General features: G+C 44.0%; 1 protein-coding gene across 1 annotated transcript; it reads right to left on the reverse strand.

Annotated features, from left to right (window-relative positions):
- Window positions 1–3,731: 3,731 nt before the first annotated feature.
- edem2 (ER degradation enhancer, mannosidase alpha-like 2) lies at window positions 3,732–21,463 on the reverse strand. The gene is made up of 11 exons (XM_085912906.1): window positions 21,095–21,463; window positions 15,524–15,634; window positions 15,398–15,437; window positions 15,209–15,314; window positions 12,219–12,344; window positions 11,886–12,097; window positions 5,809–5,950; window positions 5,610–5,734; window positions 5,390–5,534; window positions 4,462–4,583; window positions 3,732–4,394 (listed from the first exon to the last, which is right to left on the reverse strand). Exons 1-11 carry the CDS (start codon window positions 21,184–21,186, stop codon window positions 3,933–3,935), a joined length of 1,683 nt encoding a protein of 560 aa, XP_085769032.1. The 5' UTR covers window positions 21,187–21,463; the 3' UTR covers window positions 3,732–3,932.
- Between the last annotated feature and the right edge of the window lie 5,393 nt (window positions 21,464–26,856).

Genomic DNA, 26,856 nt, shown 5'->3' on the forward strand with positions numbered 1-26,856 from the left:
TAACCTGGAGACCTTGCACATATCATTGAAATAAATAACAAGGGTTGTAATATTGAGCCCTGAGGGACCCCAAACTTTATCTGCTTTAGTTTTGATTTACAGTCCATAAGTTGCACATATTGGTTCCTGTTGGATAAATAACTGTTTAACCAAATGAGTGACATACCTCGTATCCCATATATTTCCAGTTTTGTTAACAATATTTCATAATTTACAGTATCAAAAGCTTTAAGATTCAAAAAAACACCTACAACATATTGTTTATTTTCAATAGCTGTTATTTCAGCTACGAAATCTAACAAAGCTTGTGTGGTGGTCCTGTTTTTTCGAAATCCATACTGTTGGTCGGACAGTTGGTCGGACAGTTTTGTTTTGGAATAAAATCATCAAGCCTTTTAGTCAAGTCAAGTCAAGTTTATTTGTATAGCCCTAAATCACAAGCAGTCTCAAAGGGCTTCACATAGACAATCAATTGACAATTATTCTCAAAGCATCCCCTGATCTTGGGATGCTTATAAAATATTTTTTCTAATATTTTGGAGAATTGTGGGAGTAGAGATATTGGCCTGTAATTTGAGAATGTGTGTTTGTCCCCAGCTTTATATAGCGGAATAATTTTAGCAGTTTTCATTTCACTCGGAAAGATTGTCAAAGATTGGTTGCAGATATGTATATGGGGTTTCACCACACATTCAATAATATCTTTAACAAGTGACATATCTGTCCCATTACAGTCAGTTGACTTTTTACCTTTAAATTCTCTAACAATTTCTATTATTTCCTTCTCATTTGTTCCCCTTAGAACCATACATTCGGCTATGGGTACATCCTTAATTAGCTCACTTGTACTACCTTTTTTTGCTACTTCCTCTGCCAAAGTAGGCCCAATACTAACATAGTAGTCATTTAACTCCTCAGCAATCATAGTAAGATCATTTATAGTTGTTATTACTGTTTAGAAAATAAGTAGGATAGCCTTGCTTTCCAGTTCTGTTTTTAATAATCTCATATAACACTTTCTATGTAATTATTGTGTTATTCTTGTTTTTCTCCAGTATTTTGCTATAATAGTTCCTTTTACTGTTTCTCATTATTTTAATCAATTTATTTTTGTTAGTCTTATATTTTAATTCAGCTTCCTTTGTTCTTATCTTTAAGAAATCTTTGTATAATAGGTTTTTCTTCTTGCACGCATTTAAGATTCCCTTTGTCAACCATGGTTTTTCCACTGAATTTTGTTGAACAGCTTTCTTTACAAGAGGACAGTTTTTATCTTAAAGTTCGGATACAATGGCCATGAATGTGTTATAAGCTTCATTTACATCACCCACATCTACCTTTTTTCCAGTCTTGTTTTAAAAGATCATTTTTAAATGAGTTAACTGAATTACCAGAGTTCATTCGACACATTTTAAAAGTTATAGCATCTTTTTTTTCTTTGTACAGTTCTGGATCACTGCAAACACTGGCAGGTGGTCGCTTGAAACGTTTATTATTAGTCCAGTTATTACTTTCTTTTCCATTACATTTGTAAATATATTATCAACTAGAATTGGCAATTTCTGGAGAAATTGCGTGTGAAGGCAAAGGCATTCACACTATTGTGGGACTCTAAATAATGATTAAATGAAATAAAATGGTAAATTAATTATGATGATGTTGAATGAAAACAATTATTAAAACGAAATAATGATTAAATGAAATAAAAATGGTAAATTAATTATGATTAAATACAATATAAATGGTAAATTAATTATGTTGAATGAAATAAATTATTAAAACGAAACAATGATTAAATGAAATAAAAAATGGTAAATTAATTATGATGATTAAATAAAATAAAAATGGTAAATTACTTATGATGATGAATGAAATAAATTATTAAAATGCTATTTTTAAATTAAAATTAAATGAATAAATAAATGAATGAAAAATAACGGCCACTGTCAGATTCAAACTCACTCAGCAAAGTGGCAAGCGTTGAATGTGCCATTCTCTACTTACTGAGTAAACAGTGACATGCTATCGAAGTAGAATAATGCTAAATCCAAAGAAATAAATTGATTAAAAAAAAGGTAAATGATGTTGAATGAAATAAAATTAAAATGTGTTAAAATTAATTGAATAAATGAATTAATAAAAAAATAACGGCCAATGTTAGATTCGAACTCACTCGGGAACATGGCTCGTTTTGAATGTGCCATTAGGAATGAATGTGTTAAGGTTTGTCTTCGACCCCAAACGCACGACACGACGGAAGTGAGACTTAGCCTTCAAAGGCGTGTTTATTTCTCAGAGTACAAGACAAGTCAGTCTAGGAGAACTCAGGAAATAAAGGCAACAAAGGGAATTCTCTTTAGTCTCTAGAAAAATCCACACAGGAAAAACTCGGGGGGGGGGTTTAAAAAAACTAGACTTGTAATTCACAAAAAGAAATCCACAGAAAGTCAGGAATTACCACAGGTGAGAGGAGGCTTGTAATCCAAATTGAGAAGGAATCCAGCAGCAGCAGCTAGAGAGAGCTCCTCACACTGGACTGACAACACGAACCTGCCACTGGTAACTGGGAAGCAGGCAGCTATATACCAGCCCTGCTGAGCTGATGAGCTGCAGGTGGTTGATTGCTGATTGGCCTCAGGTGCGAGGTGAAGCACCTCTGGTCCTGGAAGGAGGTTTAGAGAGGCGGGTCCTAACAGAATGGGGGATTTTAAGGCACAAATTTGCTAATTATGCAAAAACGGTAAATGTTATGAACAAATAAAATGGTAGCAATCGTGCCGTGAATTTTTGGAACGTGTGAAAGTTGGAATGGGGTGAATCGGTTAAAGCATGTGGGAGTAGTTGGGTGTCAAAAAAGTGGGAGGAATAAAAAAGTAGAATAATAGTGTGAAGGCCTTCGCCTAATTAGTGTGTACACACGCACACACACGCACGCGCTCACGCACACGCGCGCTCACGCACACGCGCGCGCGCACACACACACACACACGCACACACGCGCGCGCGCGCACACACACACACACACACACACACACACACACACACACACACACACACACACACACACACACACACACACACACACACACACACACACACACACACACACACACACACACACACACACACAGCAGTGCTTCACTCCTCTCCCTGAAGGACACCTCCCATCTCATCCGCAAGGCGACCACGATTGTGTGTGATGTGAGTCACCCCGCTCACTCTTTGTTTGATCTTCTGCCCTCTGGGAAGAGGTACAGATGCCTGCGCTCCCGCACCACAGAGACTCGCCAACAGCTTCATACCCCAAGCTGTCAGGATCCTGAATTCTCTCCCCCCTCGGCTGCATGACGTCCTGTTCTTTTGCGCTATATTCTGGCTGTCTGCTGTATGCATGCTTGTTCCATTTTGCTCCTCTTATTTATCTATTGTTTATTTATTTATTTGGGTTATTTGCGTATTACTTATTCATCGCTCTTGTCTATTCGTTTTTACTCTTTGTGCTATTTGCTTGTATGTGTTGTGTAATGTGTCTAGTCACCGTGGGACGGTGGGAAACGTAATTTCGATCTCTTTGTGTGTCTTAACGTGAAGAAATTGACAATAAAGCTGACTTTGACACACACATATAAAGGATAGGGTAAAGGGGCACACAAAGGAAACGTGGGATGGTAAAGCAGATGAGAAGACATGGGAAGTAGTGAAACAAAAGACCCTTGTACGACCTTTAGATATTTTAGCTTACATGTTGGGGATTTAATTTCAACAAATTTGGTCAAAAGGCTTCCAATCAGCCAACAGATATTTTCCTGTTGAACCCTGCCCCCTCATGGTGATGTTTAATAAATAAAGGTGATGTCACACAAGAGCATAAGTGAAAATGTCTTCATTTCATACAACACACACACAGCGAGTAGGTCACATGCCATAAAAGGTCAAGTGTTATTAGTGAAAACTTGACCCAGCACGGCGAGTCGAGCACTGAAAGGCTGGACAGGACAGGACAGGGGGAGCATCTTCCTCTCACCCAGTTTCAGACCTATGCTCTCTGAGTGGCTGGGTGGAGGAGGCTCTTCCGAGTGGCTGCCATGTTCTTTAGCTTTTTTAGCAGACTGTGATTGGCCGAGGAGAATGTCGCGGAGCTCCTGTCGCTCGCGGCTGTGCTGGCTGCAACAGTAGAGCGCAGCCGGGTCCAGCGGATGGGCCTCTGTGTTGAAGATGTAGCCCCCTGAGTTCAGGATGCACTTGCCGTTTTCTCCTCCCTCAACCCATGACTCTGTCCCGCTACTGTGCAGAAAGTGGGTGGGGTCGAAAAGTAAGTAGAGATACTTGATGGTCTCAGCCAGAAAGAAGGATTCCATTCTGTTGTCTAGCTGGTGGTCTCGCAGGTCTTTCACCTGAAAACACAAGCGCCGTCAGCTTGGACCAATGCCCTCACCCTACCTCTGACAAAGAGGCACTGACGCTGGCATAGCCGCATGGCGTCTTGGCAATCCGCTCAACAGACTCAACAGCATCTAGGCCGAGTTGCAGGTAAGTGTGATCGGCCGTTGCCTTGAACAGGTACATGGCGCTCTCCACCAACTCTGCATTACACAAAACAAGGAAATCAACGATGATGACAGAGGAGATAAGGATACATATTGCTATGTTCTTCAACCTGCATTATCTCAGTGCTTCTCAAATAGGGGAGCGGGCCCACCTGGGGGGGTTGGTGCAGTGCAATGTCGGGGGGGGGGGGGGGGGCAGCATGATGACTCCATGGAACATGTTAATTAGGATAAAATTATGTGTATGCACACAGAAATGCACAACACGAAGAATGATGTAGATATGCCTTTTTAGACACCAATTTGCTCGGAAAGAAAAATCCCATGTACAACTTTTAGATATTTTAACTAACATGTTGGGGATTGAATTTCAACAAAGTTTATTTAAAGGTCATACAAGGATCAAATGACCTGAACATACCCCAATCCTAAAAGGAACGATATATTTAAAATAGCTGTTGAATTCAATTTCCATCGATACATTTCTTTTGAAAAGTGGCATAATTTCCAAGAGATTGGGGTGCTCAGGTTGTCTTCCATGCCCATTTTTTCACAAGTCTCAAATTCCATATTGCAGGCGTGGTATCCGTAAAGATATCAGGTATCCGATTTGGTGTTGTAAGGCCAGGGAGTACAGTGTATCAAACTCCCTTGTTGCACATAAAGTTCCAGCATTGCGATCATACATTCTGCATCACTGAACTACCAAACAGGACAGGTTTATATCGAGACATCGGACAACTTGAAGCACATGACATGTGATATCAGTACAGGTAAGAAAGCAGGTGTTGCCAACCTATAGCACAGATGAAAACACAAAGAGAATGTTTCAATAATCAAACCGGGTCTGAGCGGGTATCCCTCCCTCTTGTCCACGGTGTAGCCCTGAGAGATGCTGTAGAATTCTGGCAGACCTCCAAACTGCCTCCACACCGAGTAATAGTTCTGGAAGGTCCTGACAGCACTGTCCACGTTTCCTAACAGAGTCTGAGACAAAGAGAAATCACTTTAAAAGCACTGCTTGCTCTTCACAGAGTAGGATCATGTGGGGGATATAGCTACCTGCAGGCCAGGCCAGAATGCCTCCAACGACTGGAACACGGGCATGGACACAGTCCCTTTGTGCATCTGCACCCACAAGTACCAATCGTCAAAGCGTGTGTAGTTCTCAAGGGCCCTGTAATAGGCTGCCATACCAGAGTGACACCTCATCACACATTGTTCATATCTCTGCAGGTGATGGGTGGGTCATGTGACTTACCGCCAAACATGTGCAGCAGCTCCTCATCTTGCAGCAAGATGGCACCCTTCACCAAGTACTCAAAATAAGAGTCCACGCCCGCACCGATGCCTGCATCCTGAGCCACCCACTTTTGGGAGACCACATCAATGTGGTTGCCCACCTACATGCCCAAAATGACAATGATTTGTCTTTCAAATAAATGAGAGCTCAGTTTAGTCAGCACGTGATTTTGTTTTCCGTTGGCTTTTTAGCCTGACATTTATTCCAAAGAAGGAAATGTAACAAGGGCCTTTATCATACTATTTTAGGCTTTCCAAAGTTATCTACAGGCATATCCATCCATCTATCCAGCCATTTTCTTCCGGTTGTCTGGGGTCGGGTCACGGGGGCAGCAGCTTTAGGAGGGACTCCCAGACTACCCTCTCCCGAGCAACTTCGTCCAGTTCATACCGGGGGATCCCAAGACGTTCCCAGGCCAGGTGAGAGACACAGTCTCTCCAGTGTGTCCTGGGTAGCCCATGGGGTCTCCTGCCGGTAGGACATGCCCGGAACACCTTCCCAGGGAGGCGTCCAGGAGGTCACCGGTGGCGATGAGACTCACTACAGATCGGAGGTCGACCTTTTGGCCGCGTGATGCAGGGACAACAACCTTCTGCTGAACGTCAACAAGACCAAGGAGATTATCATTGACTTCCGGAAAGGTCACACCCACCACCTGCCGCTGACCGTCGACGGTGCTGTGGTGGAGAGAGTGAGCAGCACCACATTCCTGGGGGTGCACATCAGTGAGGACCTCTCCTGGACCACCAACGCTGCGTCGCTGGCGAAGAAAGCTCAGCGCCGCCTGTACTTTCTGCGGAAACTCAGGCGAGCAAGTGCTCCTCCCGCCATCATGACCACATTCTACCGTGGCACCGTTGAGAGTGTCCTCTCCAGTTGTATCGCTGTGTGGGGTGGTGGCTGCTCTGAGTACAACATGAAGGCCCTGCAGCGCATGGTGAACACTGCTAGTAAGATCATCGGGGCTCCACTCCCCTCCCTGAAGGACGTTTACGCCTCCCGTCTCACCCGCAAAGCGGTCGCGATTGTGTGTGATGTGAGTCACCCCGCTCACTCTTTGTTTGATCTTCTGCCCTCTGGGAAGAGGTACAGGTGCCTGCGCTCCCGCACCACCAGACTCAAAAACAGCTTCATACTCCAAGCTGTCAGGATCCTGAATTCTCTCCCCCCTCGGCTGCATAACGTCCTGTTCTTTTGCGCTATGATCTGGCTGGCTGCTATTAGCACACTTGCTCCATTTTGCTGCTCTTATTTGTCTATTTATTGATTTATTTATTGTTTATTTGTTTGGGTTATTTGCTTATTACTTATTCGTTGCTCTTGTCTGTTCGTTTTTACTCTTTGTGCTATTTGATTGTAAGTGTTGTGTACTGTGTCTAGTCACCGTGGGACGGTGGGAAACGTAATTTCGATCTCTTTGTGTGTCTTAACGTGAAGAAATTGACAATAAAGCGGACTTTGACTTTGACTTTTGAAGTCACCTCACCTGGCTCCTCTCAACGTGGAGGAGCGACGGTTCTACTCCGAGTCTCTCCCGGATGACCGAGCTTCTCACCCTATCTCTAAAAAGAGCCCGGACATCCTACGGAGAAAATGTTGGAGTAATCTTGGGAAAGCCTTGGCCTGCCAGACCAGAGGGCCTTATCTTTTGCGTGTTTACTATTTTTCTTTGAACTAAATGTTTCCTATTTAGTTCAAAGAATGTCTTTTGATCCCCGTCAGCTTTATGGTTCCTTCCTGTCCTTATGGTACTTTTGTGTTTGTTTTGTAAGAAGTCTTCACTGACAATGAGCAGGGCTTCTTTGTATAGGAAAGTAGCTTTGATTCATAGATTGTAGATGATCGAAACTGGTTATATACAGTTTGCAGTAGTCACATTAAAGTTATCCCATATTTACTCAATGTTCGTTTAAGGAACTGTATACCAGTTACCTGACATTTACTTAATATGTGTTGAAATGTTAAGGTAGGACTAGATATTATTATTATTATTATTATGTGTTGTGTTAGTTTACTAAGAAGATAAACTTAGCAAGGGTTTAGTTGCATTGTTCCACAGGTAAGCGGCATTCAACGTGCTTCAAGTTATCTGATCACAGTCGAGGTCGGCCACCCATGGAGAAGACAACTGGTTGAGGGAAGAGAACAGACTCTGCAATCCCAATGTGGGGGTCGAGGGCCGACAAGTGCTAAATCACACTACACTACATTCTTTAGCTTATCAGCGTTGCTACAGCCACGATCTCCCCTCCCTTTAGTGTAGCAACGCCTCTGTAACCAGGGCAACCAAAACATTAAAAAGAAGAGCACGTGGAGGAGGAACTCAGAATTGGTGGAGATTGTAACTGAGCTTCCTTTCTCTATCGTTCTCCTCGCGAGTAAACTCATCCTGGTTGTCTTCTCCTCTTTGTTCTAGCATGTGATGTAGTGTCTGATGATATTAAGACCCAACAGAAAACTTATTTCGGCCGCTTGTATCCGGGATCTCGTTCTTTCGGTCACGACCCATAGCTCGTGACCATAGGTGTTTACCCTACAGGTGTAGGGTAGGAGCGTAGATCGACTGGTAAACGGAGAGCTTTGCCTTTCCGTTCAGCTCTCTCCTCACCATGACGGACCAGTACAGAATCCGCATTACAGCCGACGCTGGACTGATATGCCTGTCGATCTCACGCTCCATCCTGCTCTTGCTCGTGAACAAGACCCCAAAATACTTAAACTCCTCCACTTGAGACAGGATCTCATCCCTGATCCAGAGAGGGCATCCCACCCTTCTCCGACCAAGAACCATGGACTCAAATTTGGAGGTGCTGACCCTCATCCCAACCGCTTCACACTCTGCTGCGAACCGCTCCAGTGAGAGCTAGAGATTACGGCTTGAAGAAGCCAACAGTACCACGTCGTTTGCAAAAAGCAGAGACACAATGCTGAGGTCCCCAAACCGGACACACTCAACGCCTCAGCTGCGTCTAGAAATTCTGTCCATAAAAGTCAGGAACAGAACCGGTGACAAAGTGCAGCCTTGGCAGAGTCCAACCCGCGCTGATCCACTGTTCCACGGCCACGACGAAAGCCACACTGCTCCTCCTGAATCCGAGGTTCGACCTACCGACGGACCCTCCTCTCCAGCATCCCTGAATAGACCTTACCAGGGAAGCAGAGGAGTGTGATTCCTCTGTAGTTGGAACACACCCTCCTCTAGTCCCCCTTCTTAAAGAGGGGAACCACCACCCCAGTCTGCCAATCCAGAGGCACCGTCCCAGATGTCCACGCAATTTTGCAGAGGCGTCTCAGCCAGGACAGCCCCACAACACCCAGAGCCTTTAAAAACTCCACGTGGATCACATCCACCCCCGGGGCCACAATACGGTATGTGATGCGGTCAAAAATGTTGGTGCAACTTAAGAGCTTGAACAGGCAATAAAAAAAGTTGGGCGCATCAGTGCAACCTATGGCTTGGATAGGAGAGAGAGCGAGAGAAAGAGCGAGAGAGAGCGAGAGAAAGAGCGAGAGTGCGACAGAGAGAGACCCCTTCCCTCTCATTCTCGCTCACCCAGAGATTGATACTATGTTGATCCCTGGGGAGAAATTCAGGTTTCCAGCAGCCATCATACCACAGAGTGGAAATATAAAAGACATACTGATGAAATGAGCGCAACTCAATAGGCCTCTAGAAAAGGCTGACACAACGGCGCCATAAAGAAATCCAATAAGTGTGAAAGTTAAAAGTCATCAAAGCAAAGCAACAAAGACAAGAACAAAGGGAAGGAGCAACTGGTGAGAGGCCTAAATACTGTAAATGATCCCAAAGTCCGCCACACAGCCCCCCTCAATACCTAGAAGAACACCCCAAAACACACAAAAAACTTCCACAAGGTCCACAAATCTGGCATTAGGACAAAAGTTTATCACAATATAGTATTTTATATTTGTTGATAGATACAGATTTTTTTTCCCAACTATTCAAAAGAGGGACCAGAGGAAAAAAGGCAGAATTTAGGTTATTTTATTTACCGTATTTCCCGGACTATAAGGCGCACCTAAAGACCTAAAATTTTCTCAAAAGCCGACAGTGCGCCTTATAGTCCGGTGCGCCTTCTATATGGATCAATTTATGAATTTGTTGATCTATACTGGTTGTACACAGTGCTCTGCCAAAATCTTCAGTCCGTTTTCATACAACTAGTAAATTACAAGGTCGCATCGCTTACCAGCATTACGGTGACTGTGGTCAGGGGGCGTCACTGAAGAGCTGTTGTACCCGTGAGGCTATTTTATGTCAAAATAGGCTGCTCTGTTAATGTTTCGAGTAAATTTACGGATTGATATGGAAGGGAAACATAGGTAAGCAGTACCAAGGTGTTAGATCAAACTTTAGTCAGTTCTGATCTTTTTTTTTAAGCCCTCGTTTGAGAAACGCGGTTGTTTACACTTTGCTGAGGCTCATGGGAGTCTGCGAGCTGAGGCTCATGGGAGTTTGCGGGTGGCTAATGCTATAGTGATAGCTGCTATACGCACGAGGCTATTTCATGTCCAAGGTGTGAGATTGAACTTTCGTCACAATTTTTTAAGCCCTCATTTGAGAAACGCGATTGTTTACACTTTGCTGAGGCTCATGGGAGTTTGCGGGTGGCTAATGCTATAGTGATAGCTGCTATACGCACGAGGCTATTTCATGTCAAAATTGGCTGCTCTGTTAATGTTTCGAGTAAATGTACGGATCGATATGGAAGGGAAACATAGGTAAGCAGTACCAAGGTGTTGGATCGAACTTTAGTCAGTTCTGATCATTTTATAGGATAGTTTGAGAAACTTGATTGTTTACAGAGGGCCCATTGGTTATTGGCTAGTGGATGCATATCGCAACCCTAGTCAACCGCAGTTTGTTGCAGTATAGATTCTATTTTATGCGCCTTATAATCCAATGTGCCTTATATATGGACAAAGTTTTAAAATGGGCTGTTCATTGAAGGTCCGCCTTATAATCCGATGCGCCTTTTGGTCCGGGAAATACGGTAATCACATAATACACCAAATAAATACAAGCCAAATAAAGTGGCCGCGAATAAAAAAATTAAATAAATGCCTTTTTAAAGACAAAGTGCTTCACAGGGCTGGGCGATATGACTGAAAGATGTTTCCCAAATATACTATTTCTCAAATATACTATTTCATATCATACAACCCAATACATATTCATTTGCCTACAACATGCATAATACTGGGATGGGATTTTCATTCTGGTTTTGTTCCCTTTTTTTATATAAATGATTTTATCGAATGCATTTTCTGTTGATATCAATTGTTGTCATTGTTGAACATTGAACAATTGTCATTGTTCTTGGATTTTGTACCAATTTTGTCTTAATCTTAGTTTTATGATAATCCAAATTTAACAGAATGACTAATGACAGATTTAAACCTCACATTGTGCAAGCACAGTGGTTGGAATGGGTCTGTACCTCAGGGTAGAAAGTAAAGACAGTAGAACTCCGCAACTCAACCGCCTCAGTAATCGACATATTCGGAGTTCAATGTATTTGTAACCAATAGCCATCCTTTTGTTCACATTTATTCCCTTTAGGGACATTGTTTACAGGACTTTGGCTCTTCTACCATGGGTAAGTATGTTTAGTTTATAGTAAAAAGTGTTATTTTGTAATGTTTAATTTAATTCGAGCTAATTTTTTGTCTTTTGAATGTCCAACTTGTATCAAGGGCCTCATACGGACCACGTAAAGCTGTGCTCCAAGCTTTTGCTGTATTGTATTTTCATTGCTTTTTGTGGTATTGTGAACTGTTTTAGACAAAATTAGACAAATTGATTCAAACTCGACTGCATTGCCTCTCGCCGCTCCTTTTGGAGCACATTAGCGCCGAGTTCCGGGGTTCAACTAAATGCAGCCAGTGATGATATGATTGCTACGGGGAGAGATGAAATGGTTTGTTGTTGTTTATGTCCAATTTTTTGTCACCTCACACTACTAAATCACTGCATTTACGTCACTGATTCCGACTGCACGTTTCACATTTACCAGTCCGATGTTCGACCTGGTCTTCCACAGAGCCCTCAGTGCCCGGCGTGCAGTGTCCTCAAATGTAACGTTGCCCGTAAGTCGGCTCAGTGTGGCAAATTCCAGGATGAAGGTTCCTACGCCAGCAGTGCAGGTGACTGGTGTCTCGGTGGGACTGACACCTCGCAGCAGGTTGACTGTGCCATATGGCATTCCAGTAGGAGTCTGGAAAGCTGAAATATGTGGGTACAATGTGGCTTTATGGGGAGTTTTATTTTTTATTTTTTTAGGTTCAAAATGTTCTGTTCAACTAAGACAAAGTTTGGAACATAACTTTGTGTGCATATTTAGTACCAGGTAGCAGTTTTCTGGCAGCGTTCTCTGCCATCCTCAGGAGTGGTCCTGAACAAGGCCAGCCAGGTTCCAGCTGCACTCCAGCCCGGCCTGAGAGGAGGTGGGCAGACAGGAGCCCTCCCACCACTGAAAGACAGAGAAAAGCATTATATTCACAGGCTTTGATGCCTCTGCAGGCTTCTTAGTCGAACTACTTAAGTTACAACTCTGGGAGCAAACTGCACCCCTGCTCTAAACCTTCTGCCTAAATAAGGAGGGCACTGATCAGAGATGCAACAAAGATTGTCCTGGACATTCTGGATGAATAGCAGCGATCCACAGCTAAATTGGGGTAATCTGTCTATAGGACAACTAATTAGTCACACTACAGTAATCTCTCGTTTATCGCTGATAATTGGTTCCTAAAACCACCCGCGAAAAATGAAATCCGCGAAGTAGGGTCACCTGCTCCTCTGTACATTTTTGTGTCAATAAATGTATATGAAACCATTTAAGTGCATATTTTATGATTAGAACATTAAATAATTGTTTCAAACATGTAAATAATACATTAATAGTATAAATAACAATAACAGAAATTCTTGCATAAATATTGAAAATATCAATATTATACGTGTTTGCGTCTAACATGTTAACAAGTAGTACTGAGCAGGCTAACGAGTTAGCGGAAAGATGCTTATTCGCGATCGTGCTAACACGTGAAAACGGACCTCTAAAAGAATGTAAACCAACATTTGGAGCAATACTACATTATCCTACAGGTTAGACATATGTGATCATTTCTCTTGTTAGGAGACTCACTGCTGTACCACTGTAACGTGTATGTACACGAACGTGAAACAGGAAGTGGTATCGCCTGAAAACGGCCTTCAAAATAAAGTACCCTACCTCATTTCAATGCACGACTGAATAAGATAACAAAGAATTCTTAACACATACTGTAAATATGTTTTAACAGCTTTTATCATTATAACATTTTTTATAACAAGGTACAGGAGTACATACTGTAAATATGTTTTCAGAAACATTATTATAACAATTTTTCTATAACAAGGTACAACACTAAATATGTTTTTAGAACTCTTATAAAAAAATTTATATAAAAATGTACAAGTGTACGCACTGCAATTGTGTGGGCACTCCCTGAGTTCTGCTGGCGTGTGGGCAACTTTCGTGCCATAATTCCCCAAATTAGAAGCTTTATTTTTTTTATTTGGAAAAAAATCCACGATATAGTGAAACCGCAATAAATGAACCACGATGTAGCGAGGGATTACAGGACTGTCTCAGAAAATTTGAATATTGTGATAAAGTCCTTTATTTTCTGTAATGCAATTAAAAAAACAAAAATGTCATACATTCTGGATTCATTACAAATCAACTGAAATATTGCAAGCCTTTTATTATTGCTGATTATGGCATACAGTTTAAGAAAACTCAAATATCCTATCTCAAAATATTAGAATATTTCCTCAGACCAAGTAAAAAAAGATTTATAACATCAAAACAAAATCAAACATTTGAAAATGTCCATTAATACACTCAGTACTTGGTTGGGAATCGTTTTGCACGGATTACTGCATCAATGCGGCGTGACATGGAGGCAATCAGCTAGTTGTATTGCTAAGGTGTTATAGATGCCCAGGATGCTTCAATGCCTTTAGCTCATCTGCATTGTTGGGTCTGGTGTTTTTCAGCTTCTTCTTCACAATACCGTACAAATTTTCTATGGGGTTCAGGTCAGGTGAATTGGCAGGCCAATCGAGGACAGTAATGCCATGTTCAGTACACCGTTTTACTGGTGGTTTTGGCACTGTGGGCAGGTGCCAGATCATGCTGGAAAATGAAATCGTCATCTCCATAGAGCTTTTCAGCAGACGGAAGCATGTAATGCTCTAAAACCTCTTGGTACACAGCTGCATTTACTCTGGACTTGATGAAACACAAAGGACCAACACCAGCAGCTGACATGGCTCCTCAAACCATTGCAGACTGTGGGAACTTCACACTGGATTTCAAGCAACTTAGATTTTGCTCCTCTCCAGCCTTTCTCCAGACTCTGGTGTCTTGACTTCCAATTGAAATACAAAATTTGCTTTCGTCTGAAAAGAGGACTTTGGACCACTCTGCAACTGCCCAGTGCTTCTTTTCCATAGCCCAAGTCAGACACTTCAGAAGTGGCTTGACCATGGGAATATGGCTATTGTAGCTCATTTCCCGGACACGTCTGTGAACAGTGGCTTTTGATACCTGGACTGTGACGTCAGCATTCTCGTAATTCGCGGGCTGAGCTATCAGATACAGTTTTATGCTAAAGCCGCCCACAAACCTTCCCCTGGAATCCTTCCATTAAAATGAGTGGCCCAAGGAAAAGAAAGGTGAACACTGAGTGCCGGGTGTTTAAAAAAAGAGTGGACAATCAATCAACATCCACCCCTCACAGATCTAGGACCAACACCTCAGCTCTATCTTAAGAATTGCCGAGACAAATTTTACTCCAGACGATGATGCACTAGCAAAGAAAGTGACACCAACAACACTGTTGCCACTGAAAATGAAGGGGAGTTTATCTAGTTTGTTGTAACAAACAAAAAGCGTTTTGAAAATCATTTGTACAAATAGCAGGGATTGTAGCTAACGGCCATTCTCATTTTCAAACAATGCCGGATGCTCAAGTTTGTTGTGTAGCCTAAATTGTGGATAATAACAGGCGATGACAGTCATAAATGGCCGCCGAAAGAACTATAACAACAATGTGGCGTAGGATCAATTCCCGCTCAGTCAGCTTGACGAAGATACTTTCATCCTGATCTAGATAGAACCACGAGGCCAGGTGTGGGCAATTCGGGTTATGGAGGGACCTGCATGTTTTATAGGTCTCCCTGTTGCAACACACCCGATTGTCATTTGAATGAACAATCAATTATGAAATTAATTGATCATTATTTTTTTTAATTGATGAATTTACCCTTCTCATTTTTTGTACAAACCTCTGATGTTGGTCTCAAAGACAGAGGCATTGATGTCAATGTCAAAGTCAACTGTTTCTTGTAGAAGCGATGCCACACGCTGAAACTCAGTTTGGTTGCCCAGTACCTTGACACATGCACATGCATGCCTGTATCAAGTGTCAATGAACACAGAACAAAGCAAAGCAGGATAGCAATTTCCAATCTCACCAGCAAGGTATCAAGTGCGTCGATGAGCGTCAGCGAGAAACTGGAGAAAAAAAAAAAAAAAAGAGAGGCAACAGTGACTATGGTGATTTAAAATAACAGCCACTTGGAAGGAAACCTTGATTTTACCTGCCCCAAGTATCTTGACCATCACAGGTGAGGGGGCGAAGCTCATCATAAGGGAAAGCATTCTCCAGGTAACTGTTGTAGGCGTGATAGAACATACCTTTGATTCGTTGTCTGAAAGAGATTAATGTACATATCACAGATACTGTTCTAGACACCTCTAATGTAACACATTTTTGTTATACTTATGTAGGACAGCTCCCAATGGGCTCACCACCTATAGGAGGGGCCAAAGGGGTCGGGTGCATAGTGAGCTGGGCGGCGGCCAAAGGCAAGGACCTTGGCGGTCAAATCCCCGGCTGCAGAGGCAGGCTCTGGGGACATGGAATGTCACCTCTCTGGCGGGAAAGGAGCCCGAGCTGGTGTGTGAGGCAGCAAGGTTCCGACTAGACATAGTCGGACTTGCCTCCACACATAGTTTGGACTCTGGTACAAGCCCTCTCGAGAGGGGCTGGACTCTCTTCCACTCTGGAGTTGCCCTCGGTGAGAGGCGTCGAGCAGGTGTTGGCATACTTATTGCCCCCCGGCTGGGCGCCTGCACATTGGGGTTCACCCCGGTGAGCGAGAGGGTAGCATCCCTCCGCCTTCGGGTGGGGGGACGGGTCCTGACTGTTGTTTGTGTCTATGCACCGAACGGCAGCTCAGAGTACCCACCCTTCTTAAAGTCCCTGGAGGAAGTGCTGGAGAGCGCTCCTTCTGGGGGCTCCATCGTTCTACTGGGTGACTTCAATGCTCACGTGGGCAATGACAGCGAGACCACGATCTGAACCCGAGCGGTGTTCAATATTGGACTTCTGTGCTCGACACGGATTTTCTATAATGAACACCATGTTCAAGCATAAGGGTGTCCATGTGTGCACTTGGCACCAGGACACCCTAGGCCGCAGTTCGTTGATCGACCTTGTAGTCGTGTCATCGGATTTGCGGCCGCATGTTTTGGACACACAGGTAAAGAGAGGCGCGGAGCTGTCAACTGATCACCACCTGGTGGTGGGTTGGCTCCGATGGTGGGGGAAGATGCCGGTCCGACCTGGCAGACCCATACGCTCTGTGAGGGTCTGCTGGGAACGTCTGGCAGAATCCCCTGTCAGGAAGAGCTTCAACTCCCACCTCCGGCAAAGCTTTTCCCACGTCCCGGGGGAGGCGGGGGACATTGAGTCCGAGTGGACCATGTTCCGCGCCTCCATTGTTGAGGCAGCCGACTGGAGCTGTGGCCGTAAGGTTGTTGGTGCCTGTCGTGGCGGCAATCCCCGAACCCGCTGGCACCAGACACCGGCGGTAAGGGATGCCGTCAAGCTGAAGGAAGAGTCCTATAGGGTCGTTTTGGCCTGTGGGACTCCAAAGGAAGCTGACAGGTACTGGATGGCCAAGCGGAACGCGGCTTCGGCGGTTGCTGAGGCAAAAACTCGGGCGTGGGAGGAGTTTGGCGAGGCCATGGAGAATGACTTCAGGACGGCTTCGAGGAAATTCTGGTCCACCATCCGGCGTCTCAGGAGGGGGAAGCAGTGCACGGTCAACATTGTTTACAGTGGAGATGATGTGCTGCTGACCTCGACTCGGGATGTCGTGAGTCGGTGGAGGGTATACTTCGAAGACCTCCTCAATTCCACTGACACGCCTTTCATTGTGGAAGCAGAGCCTGAAGACTCTGAGGCGGACTCTCCAATCTCAAAGTCACTGAGGTAGTTAAAAAACTCCTCGGTGGCAAGGCCCCGGGGGTGGATGAGATCCGCCCGGAGTTCTTAAAGGCTCTGGATGTTGTGGGGCTGTCATGGCTGACACGCCTCTACAGCATTGCGTGGACATCGGGGACGGTGCCTCTGGATTGGCAAACTGGGGTGGTGGTTCCCTTCTTTAAGAAAGGGGACCGGAGGGTGTGTTCCAACTACAGGGGAATCACACTCCTCAGCCTCCCTGGTAAGGTCTATTCAGGGGTGCTGGAGAGGAAAATTTGTCGGGAGGTCGAGCCTCGGATTCAGGAGGAGCAATGTGGCTTTCGTCCTGGCCGTGGAACAGTGGACCAGCTCTACACCCTCGGCAGGATCCTCGAGGGTGCGTGGGAGTTCGCCCAACCAGTCCACATGTGTTTTGTGGACTTGGAGAAGGCGTTCGACTGTGTCCCTCAGGAGGTTCTGTGGAGGGTGCTTCGGGAGTACGGGATGCCGAGCCAACTGATAAGGGCGGTTGGATCCCTGTATCACCGATGCCAGAGTTTGGTCCGCATTTCCGGCAATAAGTCGGATTCGTTCCCAGTGAGGGTTGGACTCCGCCAAGGCTGCCCTCTGTCACAGATTCTGTTCATAATTTTTATGGACAGAATTTCTAGGCGCAGCCGAGGCGTTGAGGGGGGTCCGGTTTGGGGACCTCCAGCTCTCACTGGAGCGGTTCGCAGCCAAGTGTGAAGCGGTCGGGATGAGGTTCAGCACCTCCAAATCCGAGTCCATGGTCCTCGGTCGGAAAAGGGTGGAATGCCCTCTCCGGATCGGGGATGAGATCCTGCCCCAAGTAGAGGAGTTCAAGTATCTAGGGGTCTTGTTCACGAGTGAGGGTAGGATGGAGCGCGAGATCGACAGGCGGATCGGTGCAGCGTCGGCAGTAATGCGGACTCTGTACCGGTCCGTCGTGGTGAAGAGAGAGCTGAGCCAAATGGCAAAGCTCTCGATTTACCGGTTGATCTACGCTCCTACCCTCACCTATGGTCACAAGCTATGGGTCGTGACCGAAAGAACGAGATCCAGGATACAAGCGGCCGAAATGAGTTTCCTCCGCAGGATGTCCGGGCTCTCCCTTAGAGATAGGTTGAGAAGCTCGGTCATCCGGGAGAGACTCGGAGTAGAGCCGCTGCTCCTCCACGTTGAGAGGAGCCAGATGAGGTGGCTCGGGCATCTCATCAGGATGCCTCCTGGACGCCTCCCTGGGGAGGTGTTCCGGGCATGTCCCACCGGTAGGAGACCCCGGGGACGACCCAGGACGCGCTGGAGAGACTATGTCCCTCGGCTGGCCTGGGAACGCCTTGGGATCCCCCGGGATGAGCTGGATGAAGTGGCTGGGGAGAGAGAGGTCTGGGAGTCCCTCCTAAAGCTGCTGCCCCCGCAACCCGACCCCGGATAAGCGGAAGAAGATGGATGGATGGATGGATGGACGGATGGACGGACGTAGGACAGCCCTCGACTATAGAACGGGCTTTGCACAAAATCTCCCATGCCGACGCAACACGGCTCAGTCACTTCCGGTTTTGAAAAAAAAAAAGGGTTATTCTACACACATCTACAGGACCTGCCCAAATTACGGTATTTTCCGCACCATAAGGCGCTTCGGGTTAAAAGGCGCAGACTCAATTGCGGAGTCTATTTTGTATTTAACCCACACATAGTGCCCACTGCATTAAAGGGCGCATGTATGCCATGACTTACGGAAAAGAAACAAAAAAAATGTCACGGAGCAAGACAGCAAGTTCGGTCGTACTTTATTCTACTGTTTAACCATGTACTCTACTGTACTCACATTAATGCTAATCGATATTCATACACAAATCCGTCCAAATCCTCATCTTGTTGGGTCAAATTTGCCATTAAACATGCTAAGTTCCCTCTCGTCATTGTCTCGTCATTGTTACGTTCCTCTTCTGCAATGATCCTGGCTGTCCAGAAAGCTTTAATTGTTCCTTGTAACCATGTCTCTTTGTTCATTCCATTTTAGAGGGTCCTAATGCTATTTGCTTTGCACAAACGATGGCGTGCACGGAGGTAGGTGCTCTACATTACGTCTTTTTCTGCCCCAATCTACGTAAAACGTAATTTCCTCTGATTGGTTCATCTGATCTACATATTACGCCTGTTTATTACGTCTCTGTGTGGCGGAAGCCACACATAACTTTATAGATGTGCACAAACAATAGTATTTATTAACCAATGGTGGCGGAGGAACGTACTCTACATGTTACGTCTACTCCTCTGTTTTTTGCCTCGATCTATGTAAAACATAATGTCCTCTGATTGGTTCACAGGTCTTCATATTTCGCCTGTCCATTACGGAAGCCATACAAAACCACTTCACAGATTTTGGAATGTGGTCCACACAAAAGGCACACCTTCCTTTTTTTGAAAAAATAAAAGGCTTGGAAGTGGCCTTATGGTGCGGAAAATACGGTCACAGTAACAGACGTACACTGGCTTTATAGGTCCTCATCCAAAGCACCAACGACTAAGTTGGAAAAGGGGATTTAAGATGTGCATATGTGTCATCTTACACCCATGGATATAAAGGTAAGTTTTGTATTCTTCCTAACATTGTGGCTACGTTCTTGTAGTTTAGCAACATACTAAAAACAATCGTGTAAAGTACATCATCAGTAGGTGAATGAGGACTTTAGCGTAAAGCCCTTTGAGTGCCTTAACAGGTGGAAAAGTGCAATGCAACTGAAAGAGCATTTACCATATATTTAGAAAGGATATGCCAAGAGCAATATTGTATTGTTACATTGTAAAAGTCCTGCTTCTGTGACATTTTCTTCTTGTGTTTGTCTTTTTTTATGTTCAAACTAAGCATCAAATCATTAAGCATTTAGTAATAAATTTCATTAGGTATAAGGATAAATAGTTGTAAAAGGGAAATAAGAAGTGTGTAACATTTAGGATAAGTAACTATTGAACCAGTTTTTAACTGTAGTTTCTCTGTCTAAATATTACGGCAACCTTGGAGAAAAATATCTGATGAGATGTCATGTCATCTCATCATCAGCTACACCGTAAATACGTGAATAAATCAAGAAAAATAAGACTGATTATGGAGAATCAAACTTGAACAATACAATTCCAGACAGCTACCGCAGCCCATTCGGAAATTGAAAGTTTCCAACTGATGAAGTGATGACCAGAAGTGTGTGAGCTAGTGGTATCGCAGGTCATTTCTTCCTGCAGCTGTCGGACTTTACAACAAAAACCCCAGTGTGCAATAAATTATTTGTATTTGTATTCAACTGTTCAAATATAATAACAACCACCAAACATATTCTCATATAAGATTCATGACTACTCTATTTTTAAAACTTTAAATTGGTTTTAATTCCTGTTTTGTTGTCTTTTGTTAATGGCGGCTGTGAACTGGAATTTCCCCGTGAAGGAATAGTTTACCGTTAACTATCAGAGTTGCAACGCTGCTAAACGCTAATGCTAGTTAAGTAATGCAGACGATGGTAAAGGATGCGCAACCAAAGTGCCCAGTAAGGTTTGAATCATAACCGTTGTTTTGGGGCAAGGTGTGCGTCCGAATGGGACTACATATGGTTCTTTTGGGTCCTGAGCCGAAATAGTCAACTAGTAACTTCTAAATGAAAATGTCGTACACTATCTGAAGGTTCATTAAGTCGCCCATGGAAATAAATGGTCGCCATATATCAGTGACTGTCAAATTATAATCTGAAAATGAAATTGTTTTAATTATAACGACATTGAATTGTTCATTTGTCCACATTTCGACGCAGAGCAGTGTTTGTCTGCGTTCAAATTGAGTATTAGATTTTAATGTATGGCGTTTTAAAATTCTCCGAAGTTTGGTGTGGATGTGTGCGTTTACCTGACATCCTGCATTTCTTCCTCGGTAAACTGATGACCCCCCGCCGTGCTGACCCACAAACAAACCAGTAATATGCGCACGAGAACCCGCATGGCAGCCAACGTTACAAACAATAACTACTTCAAAAACAAGGCGGGAGCACTGCTAAAAAAAAAAAAAAAAACAACAACTCTCCTGCGAAGTAATCAAAATCAACCGACCATCGACATCTAATACACAAAGTGCAACTCATTTTTCCGCATTGTAATGTTGCTAGCTCTCGATGCCTCCAACAAAACCGGAAGTACTTCTAACGCCGTCATAGGAATGTGTCTGAACTCAATATTCAACGAAGGCTGTTTTTTCGACTTCATTACGTCTATTCCGGAGCGACTGGACCGCACGTCACGTGACACATGAACGCAGCCTTGAAACTGGCCTACGTTTCCATGGCGACGAGCTTGTTTCTTATTACTTTTTGAAATATTTATTTAGGAAGTCAGAACATGTCAACACAACTGTGAGTAGATGTCAAACAATGAGCTGAAGAAATAAAGCAATCAAATGCAAGGTTTTGTGTGCTTTGGAATTTGTGGATTGACCATGGTTACATATATAAATTAGGTTTTTGCTTAATGTATCGACATTTGTAAACATGCCATTTAGCCATCAGTATCTTTAAAATGTATATTTGTTCAGATTTGTTGCATGGGTAACATTTAATAACACTGTTAATAATTTCGATCTCTTTGTGTGTCTTAGCGTGAAGAAATTGACAATAAAACTGACTTTGACTTTTAACTCACTCGTTTTTTTTTCACTGTGTTGCTTGAAAACATATTTGTGACGGCGGCTTTGTAGCAGAATTTCGTGACAGCCACATTGCTCCACTCTACAACAGCAATGCCTTAAAGTTTAAGGCTTAAACACTGCTTGACACGCCCACTTGCCCAAGCTCTCGGAAACGAAAATTAAATGTTGAGGTAGATTGGGGTCAAAGGTTTTGTACTTGAAAAAACAAAACTCGGATTTGAAGAAAAAAAAAACTTGAATCTGAAAATAAACGTGCTGAGCTTAAAACTTGAAAAATAAAACAATGCATTCAAAATAAAAACACTTGTTTGAATTTTTTTCTCGAGTTGAAAATATTTTTGCTCCGCCTTGGTCTTTTTTTTAATAAACTATTTATTTTTAGGTTTCACCTCAATTTATTTTTCAAGATTTGAGGTCTTTTTATTCAGTTGCATCTTTTATATTTTCTGATTCATCTATTTTTGAGGTTCAACGCTTGTTTTTTCAGATTCGCCTCTTTTTTTTCAGGTTCAAATCTTTGCGAGTTGTATACTTTTTACCCGTGGGGGCGTGGCACTAACTCAGCGGGGCGTGGAATCACAAGTAACAGCTGAACTGGAAGGCTAAGAACCACCCCCAAAGACAGTGCTTTCAGGGAACATTGGAATAAATAAAAACATTTAAAAAAACTTGACGCTAATATACGGCAGTGCCTGCAGGTCAGATTTATGATTTTTATTTATAATTTACGTATGTTTATCTAATGAGACGAAGTCACATCAAACGGCGAACATTCTGACCAAATACATCATCTTGACGAACCAGTGAAAGAATACGTCTAAATAAACTAATAAAGAAATCAAAATGGCAACACGGTGACAGATGTCTGAAAATCAGAGCAGAGCTTTAACCCACAAACACTGGTGACAGAGGTGAGGAAACGGGAAACACTTCCTTAAAGTTGGCCTCAAGAACTTTAAAAGTTAAGATTAGTCGCAAACAGGTGTTGCATCAATATCCTTGAGCATCCTGCATTGTTTGAAAATGAGAATGGTCGCTGGTTTCAATCCCTGCTATTTATACAAATAATATTAAAAATGCAATTTTTTTTACAGCAAACTTTAGAAACTCCCCTTCATTTTCAGTGGGAACAGTGTTGTTGGTCTCACTTTTTTTGCTAGTGCATTATAGTCTGGAGTAAAGTTTGTTGTGGCAATTCTTAGGATCGAGCCGAGGTGTGGGTCCGTTAACCTAGATCTGTGACAGGATTTGTTGACGTTCGTGTGGCTGAACATCTGCTCATACACGTAGGTCGAGCCAAATTGCCTCTCTTTTTTTAACACTCCGCACTCAGTGTCCACCTTTCTTTTCCTTGGGCCACTCATTTTAAAGGAAGGATTCCAGGGAAATGTTTGTGGGTGACTTTAGCGTAGAACTGTATCTGAAAGCTCAGCGCGCGAAATCCGAGAATGCTGACGTCACAGCCCACACTCGAAATTCGGCACTCATAGCAATGGAGCGCGGAGTGCGCCGGGTCAGTACTACTACGTAAACGCCAGTGACGTGCGGTGAGGTTCATGACTGGGGAGGCACTGACGGCACCCCCCCTCCCCCCAACCCCGATACAAATTTGTCCGACACCAGACCGTGTCACAAAAAAGGTTGGGGAACGCTGCTCTAGAGGAGCTTATTCATGATTTAATTTGAACTACTTTAATTAAAATACCAAATAAGCAGTCTTCACACATAAAAACATTCAATAAAGCATGTGGAATCAAAAACTTGTTTTCAATCGGGCGTACCACTCCGTTTGAAAAGACACTATACGAGTGTGGCGTGACTGCCATAAAACAGTTTGTTGGTCGGAAAAACGTTGAGAGTGTGTGAGTTGCAAAAACCCTTGGATGCAGGCATCATTGAGTGGGTGGACGCATCACCATGGATCTCCAACCTGGTGGTGGCGCAGAAGAAGACAGGCGGCCTACGCCCCTGTATCGATCTCAAGGCGGTGATTCCGGATAAGTACCCGCTGCCCACAACAGAGGAGCTCTCAGCCAAGTTTCACAGCTCAACAGTCTTCTCTAAGCTTGATCTCCGCCAGGGCTACCTCCAGGTTCCCCTGCACCCAGAGACCTGCAACTTCACAGCTTTTGTCACTCACATGGGGGTCTTCAGGTACACGCGCATGCCTTTCGGTCGTGTACCTGGATGACATAGTGGTTCATGGAGCGTCGGTGGCCCTACACGATGACCGCCTCTCCAAGGTGCAGGATGTGATCTCCTGCTACAACCTCACGTTGAACACTGAGAAATGCACCTTTTCTGCGTCCACCATCAAGTTTGTGGGTTCCGTCTGACCGCTGACGGTCTCAGCCCGCTGCACTTTAATGTTGATGCCATCCTGCGCCTGCCTGAGCCCACCTGCCCGGCACAACTGTCCTCGTTCCTGGGAATGACTGCATTCTACCTGCGTTTCCTTCCCCACTACTCCGAAACCACAGCTCCGCTGCCTGCTCTCCTTAAACAGGATGCCTTGTGGTCTTGGACTCCTGCCTGCTCTGCCGCAATCCAGCGGTTGAAGGCCCAGCTCACCTCTCCAGTGCTCGCCCATTTTGATCTGCGGAGCCCCACAATTGTGACCTGCGACGCGTCCAACACCGCGGTGGGTGCCGTCCTGTCCCAGCTCCACGGGGGGATTGAACGTCCTGTGGCGTTTACTTCGAGGTCCTTCACCCCGACTGAGTATTTCTGCTCAGTCGGAGAGAGAGGCTGTTAGGGTTTATAAACTATCTTGATCATATGATTATGTTGGGATGTAGACTAGAATGATTAACTTTGTTTAAACCTTTTACCTTTTCTTGACTCGGAAAAGTTTAACCATTCAGTTGTTGAAACTTTCCAAATGGTGTGGAAAGATCCTTGCTTAGTTAGTCATCTAAAATGCTCCACTAGGTTTTATTTCCACGACCTCGTAAAACAATAAACTGGGACTCTCTGCACTGATTAACGTGTTGCTGAGGTGACCACCAAACATGTCCAATGTCACCCCCACCCTACTTGTTCTCAATAAATATGCTCTTGTAAGAGACTAACGGCAGAGTTTGTTCGAATATTGCTGTACCTACAGTAACGAACGGGCTCTCCACTTGCAAGTGCTTAAAGGGCATAATGTCTCCCGTGTGGTTTTTGCAAAATAAGTTAGAGTCAGAACATCTCTAACATTTTGGTGCCGTGACCCGGATTCCAACATACCCACTGCTGATCGACGGAGGACGACGTGCTGCATTGTCGACAAGCCAGCGTCCATTAGGAGGACCTGGTAAAGAAAAGACCTGGCAAGTAAATTCTTCGCTGGGCCAGCATCTTAGGTCTGCCTTCGTCTGACAACAGTGGATTGATGGGATCTGGCAGTGCAATGAACCAGGGGACAAGTAAATTAAAGCCCTAAAATTGTGTTGTTGTGAAACGCGTAAAGTGCACAAAATATAGCTTGGGTTGAAGTCCCAGTGGAAGGAACAGACTAAGATAAACAGAGCTTCCTTTTCGTTCATTGAAGATGTGCGTAGATTCTTCTTTGTCTGTTCTTCCAAGCTACGAGATCTGGCTTGGGTTGGAGTCCCAGTGGAAGGAACGTGCTAAGAAACACAGAGCTTCTTTTTTGTGATTCAAAGAAGTGTAGATTTTTCTTTGTTCGTTTTTCCGAGCCGAAGAACAGCTCGGGTCCAAGACCCTGTGGAAGGAACGGGTTAGAAAAAACAGAGCTTCTTTTCCCTATTTGGAGAAGGGCGTAGATTCTTTTTTGTCTGTTTTTTCCAAGCTGTTTGGAAGGGTTTCACACCCATCCTAGATAGGCCTAAAAGTAAAAAATCGCTAGTTTGTGTGGTTGAGTGTGTGACTGGTAGGATAACTTGACTAAGAGGCAATTTTGTTGAAGGGTCAATTTAAACCTGCATTGTGGATCCTCAAAGAAAAAACAAAAAACATTTTTTTTTTGAAAATAAAATGAAAAATCCTGAAATACCAAGTTAAGATGGGAAATAAGAACGGTAAATCTCTAGCTCTTGAAGGAGATGAGAAGTACATGGCGAGTAGATTTTTTGAATTGTATGCGATACATGCCACAGCGGAAGAAAAAGTATGGAGTAGAAGAGAAGTTGAAAGTTGAAATGTGGGACGTAGTGGTAGATGTTTTGGAGGAGAGTGTGGCTAGGAAGCCAAAGGGATTGAGAAAGGAAAGAAAAGAGAGAGAATTGCAATGTGCTAGAGTGTGGTTGAAAACTTCACAAGAGCGAAGAGAACAAATTCAAAAGACCAAAAATGGAAAGATAAAAAGTGATGAGGCTGCCATTCGATTAAGATTTGAAAAATAATTTAGGGTGAATAATGGCATCCCATTCAATGATGCAGCTGAGAGTGCTTATCAGCAACAGTTGAAAAATGCGCTCCTCACTGGTTCCCCCCCTGAATTAGACAACTGGGTGCAGAAACCCTTGGTGGAAGCGGACACTGCTTGTGTTACAACAACCATGCAGTGGGCCAGAGACGCTGACAAAGTGATCAAGAAAGGCAAAGGTTCTGATGTATTTCATCTAGATGATGATGATAAACATCTAGATGAAGATGCAACAGTCTTCTTCCAAAGTTCCCAATGGGGCAGAGGAAGAAGTCAAGGCCAACAAGGTCGCAGGCCGCCATATGGTTCAAAACCCCCACCAGATTCTGACAACTGTTGGTACTGTGGGAGACGAGGACACTTTCCAAGAGAGTGTCGTCGTAAAAAACAAAACCAATCAAAAGGTGGAGAACAGAGCAGAGGAAAAGCCAAATTTTCTGCATGACGGGCTTCCTCCCCTTTGACCTCTCATGCTCCTACTTTTGGTTTAGAACATTTTTTAGGTTATTAGAACTCCTGTACATACAAGACGTATGACAATGCTGACTTGACTTGATTGTATGCCCAACGACGAATGACAAGGGGTCAAGTTATGTGT

This window comes from Syngnathus leptorhynchus, chromosome 1 (genome assembly GCF_054491065.1).
Source record: "Syngnathus leptorhynchus isolate UIUO chromosome 1, UIUO_Slep, whole genome shotgun sequence".
Taxonomy (NCBI): domain Eukaryota; kingdom Metazoa; phylum Chordata; class Actinopteri; order Syngnathiformes; family Syngnathidae; genus Syngnathus; species Syngnathus leptorhynchus.

Excerpts from the sequence above, each read along its gene's own strand:
- edem2 (XM_085912906.1), bottom strand. The coding sequence starts at position 21,186 with ATGCGGGTTCTCGTGCGCATATTACTGGTTTGTTTGTGGGTCAGCACG. Across the intron at positions 12,345-15,208 it reads CTTTGAGACCAACATCAGAG|TGGTGGGAGGGCTCCTGTCT; the intron begins GTTTGTACAAAA and ends TCTGTCTTTCAG. Across the intron at positions 5,535-5,609 it reads CATTCTGGCCTGGCCTGCAG|ACTCTGTTAGGAAACGTGGA; the intron begins GTAGCTATATCC and ends TCTTTGTCTCAG.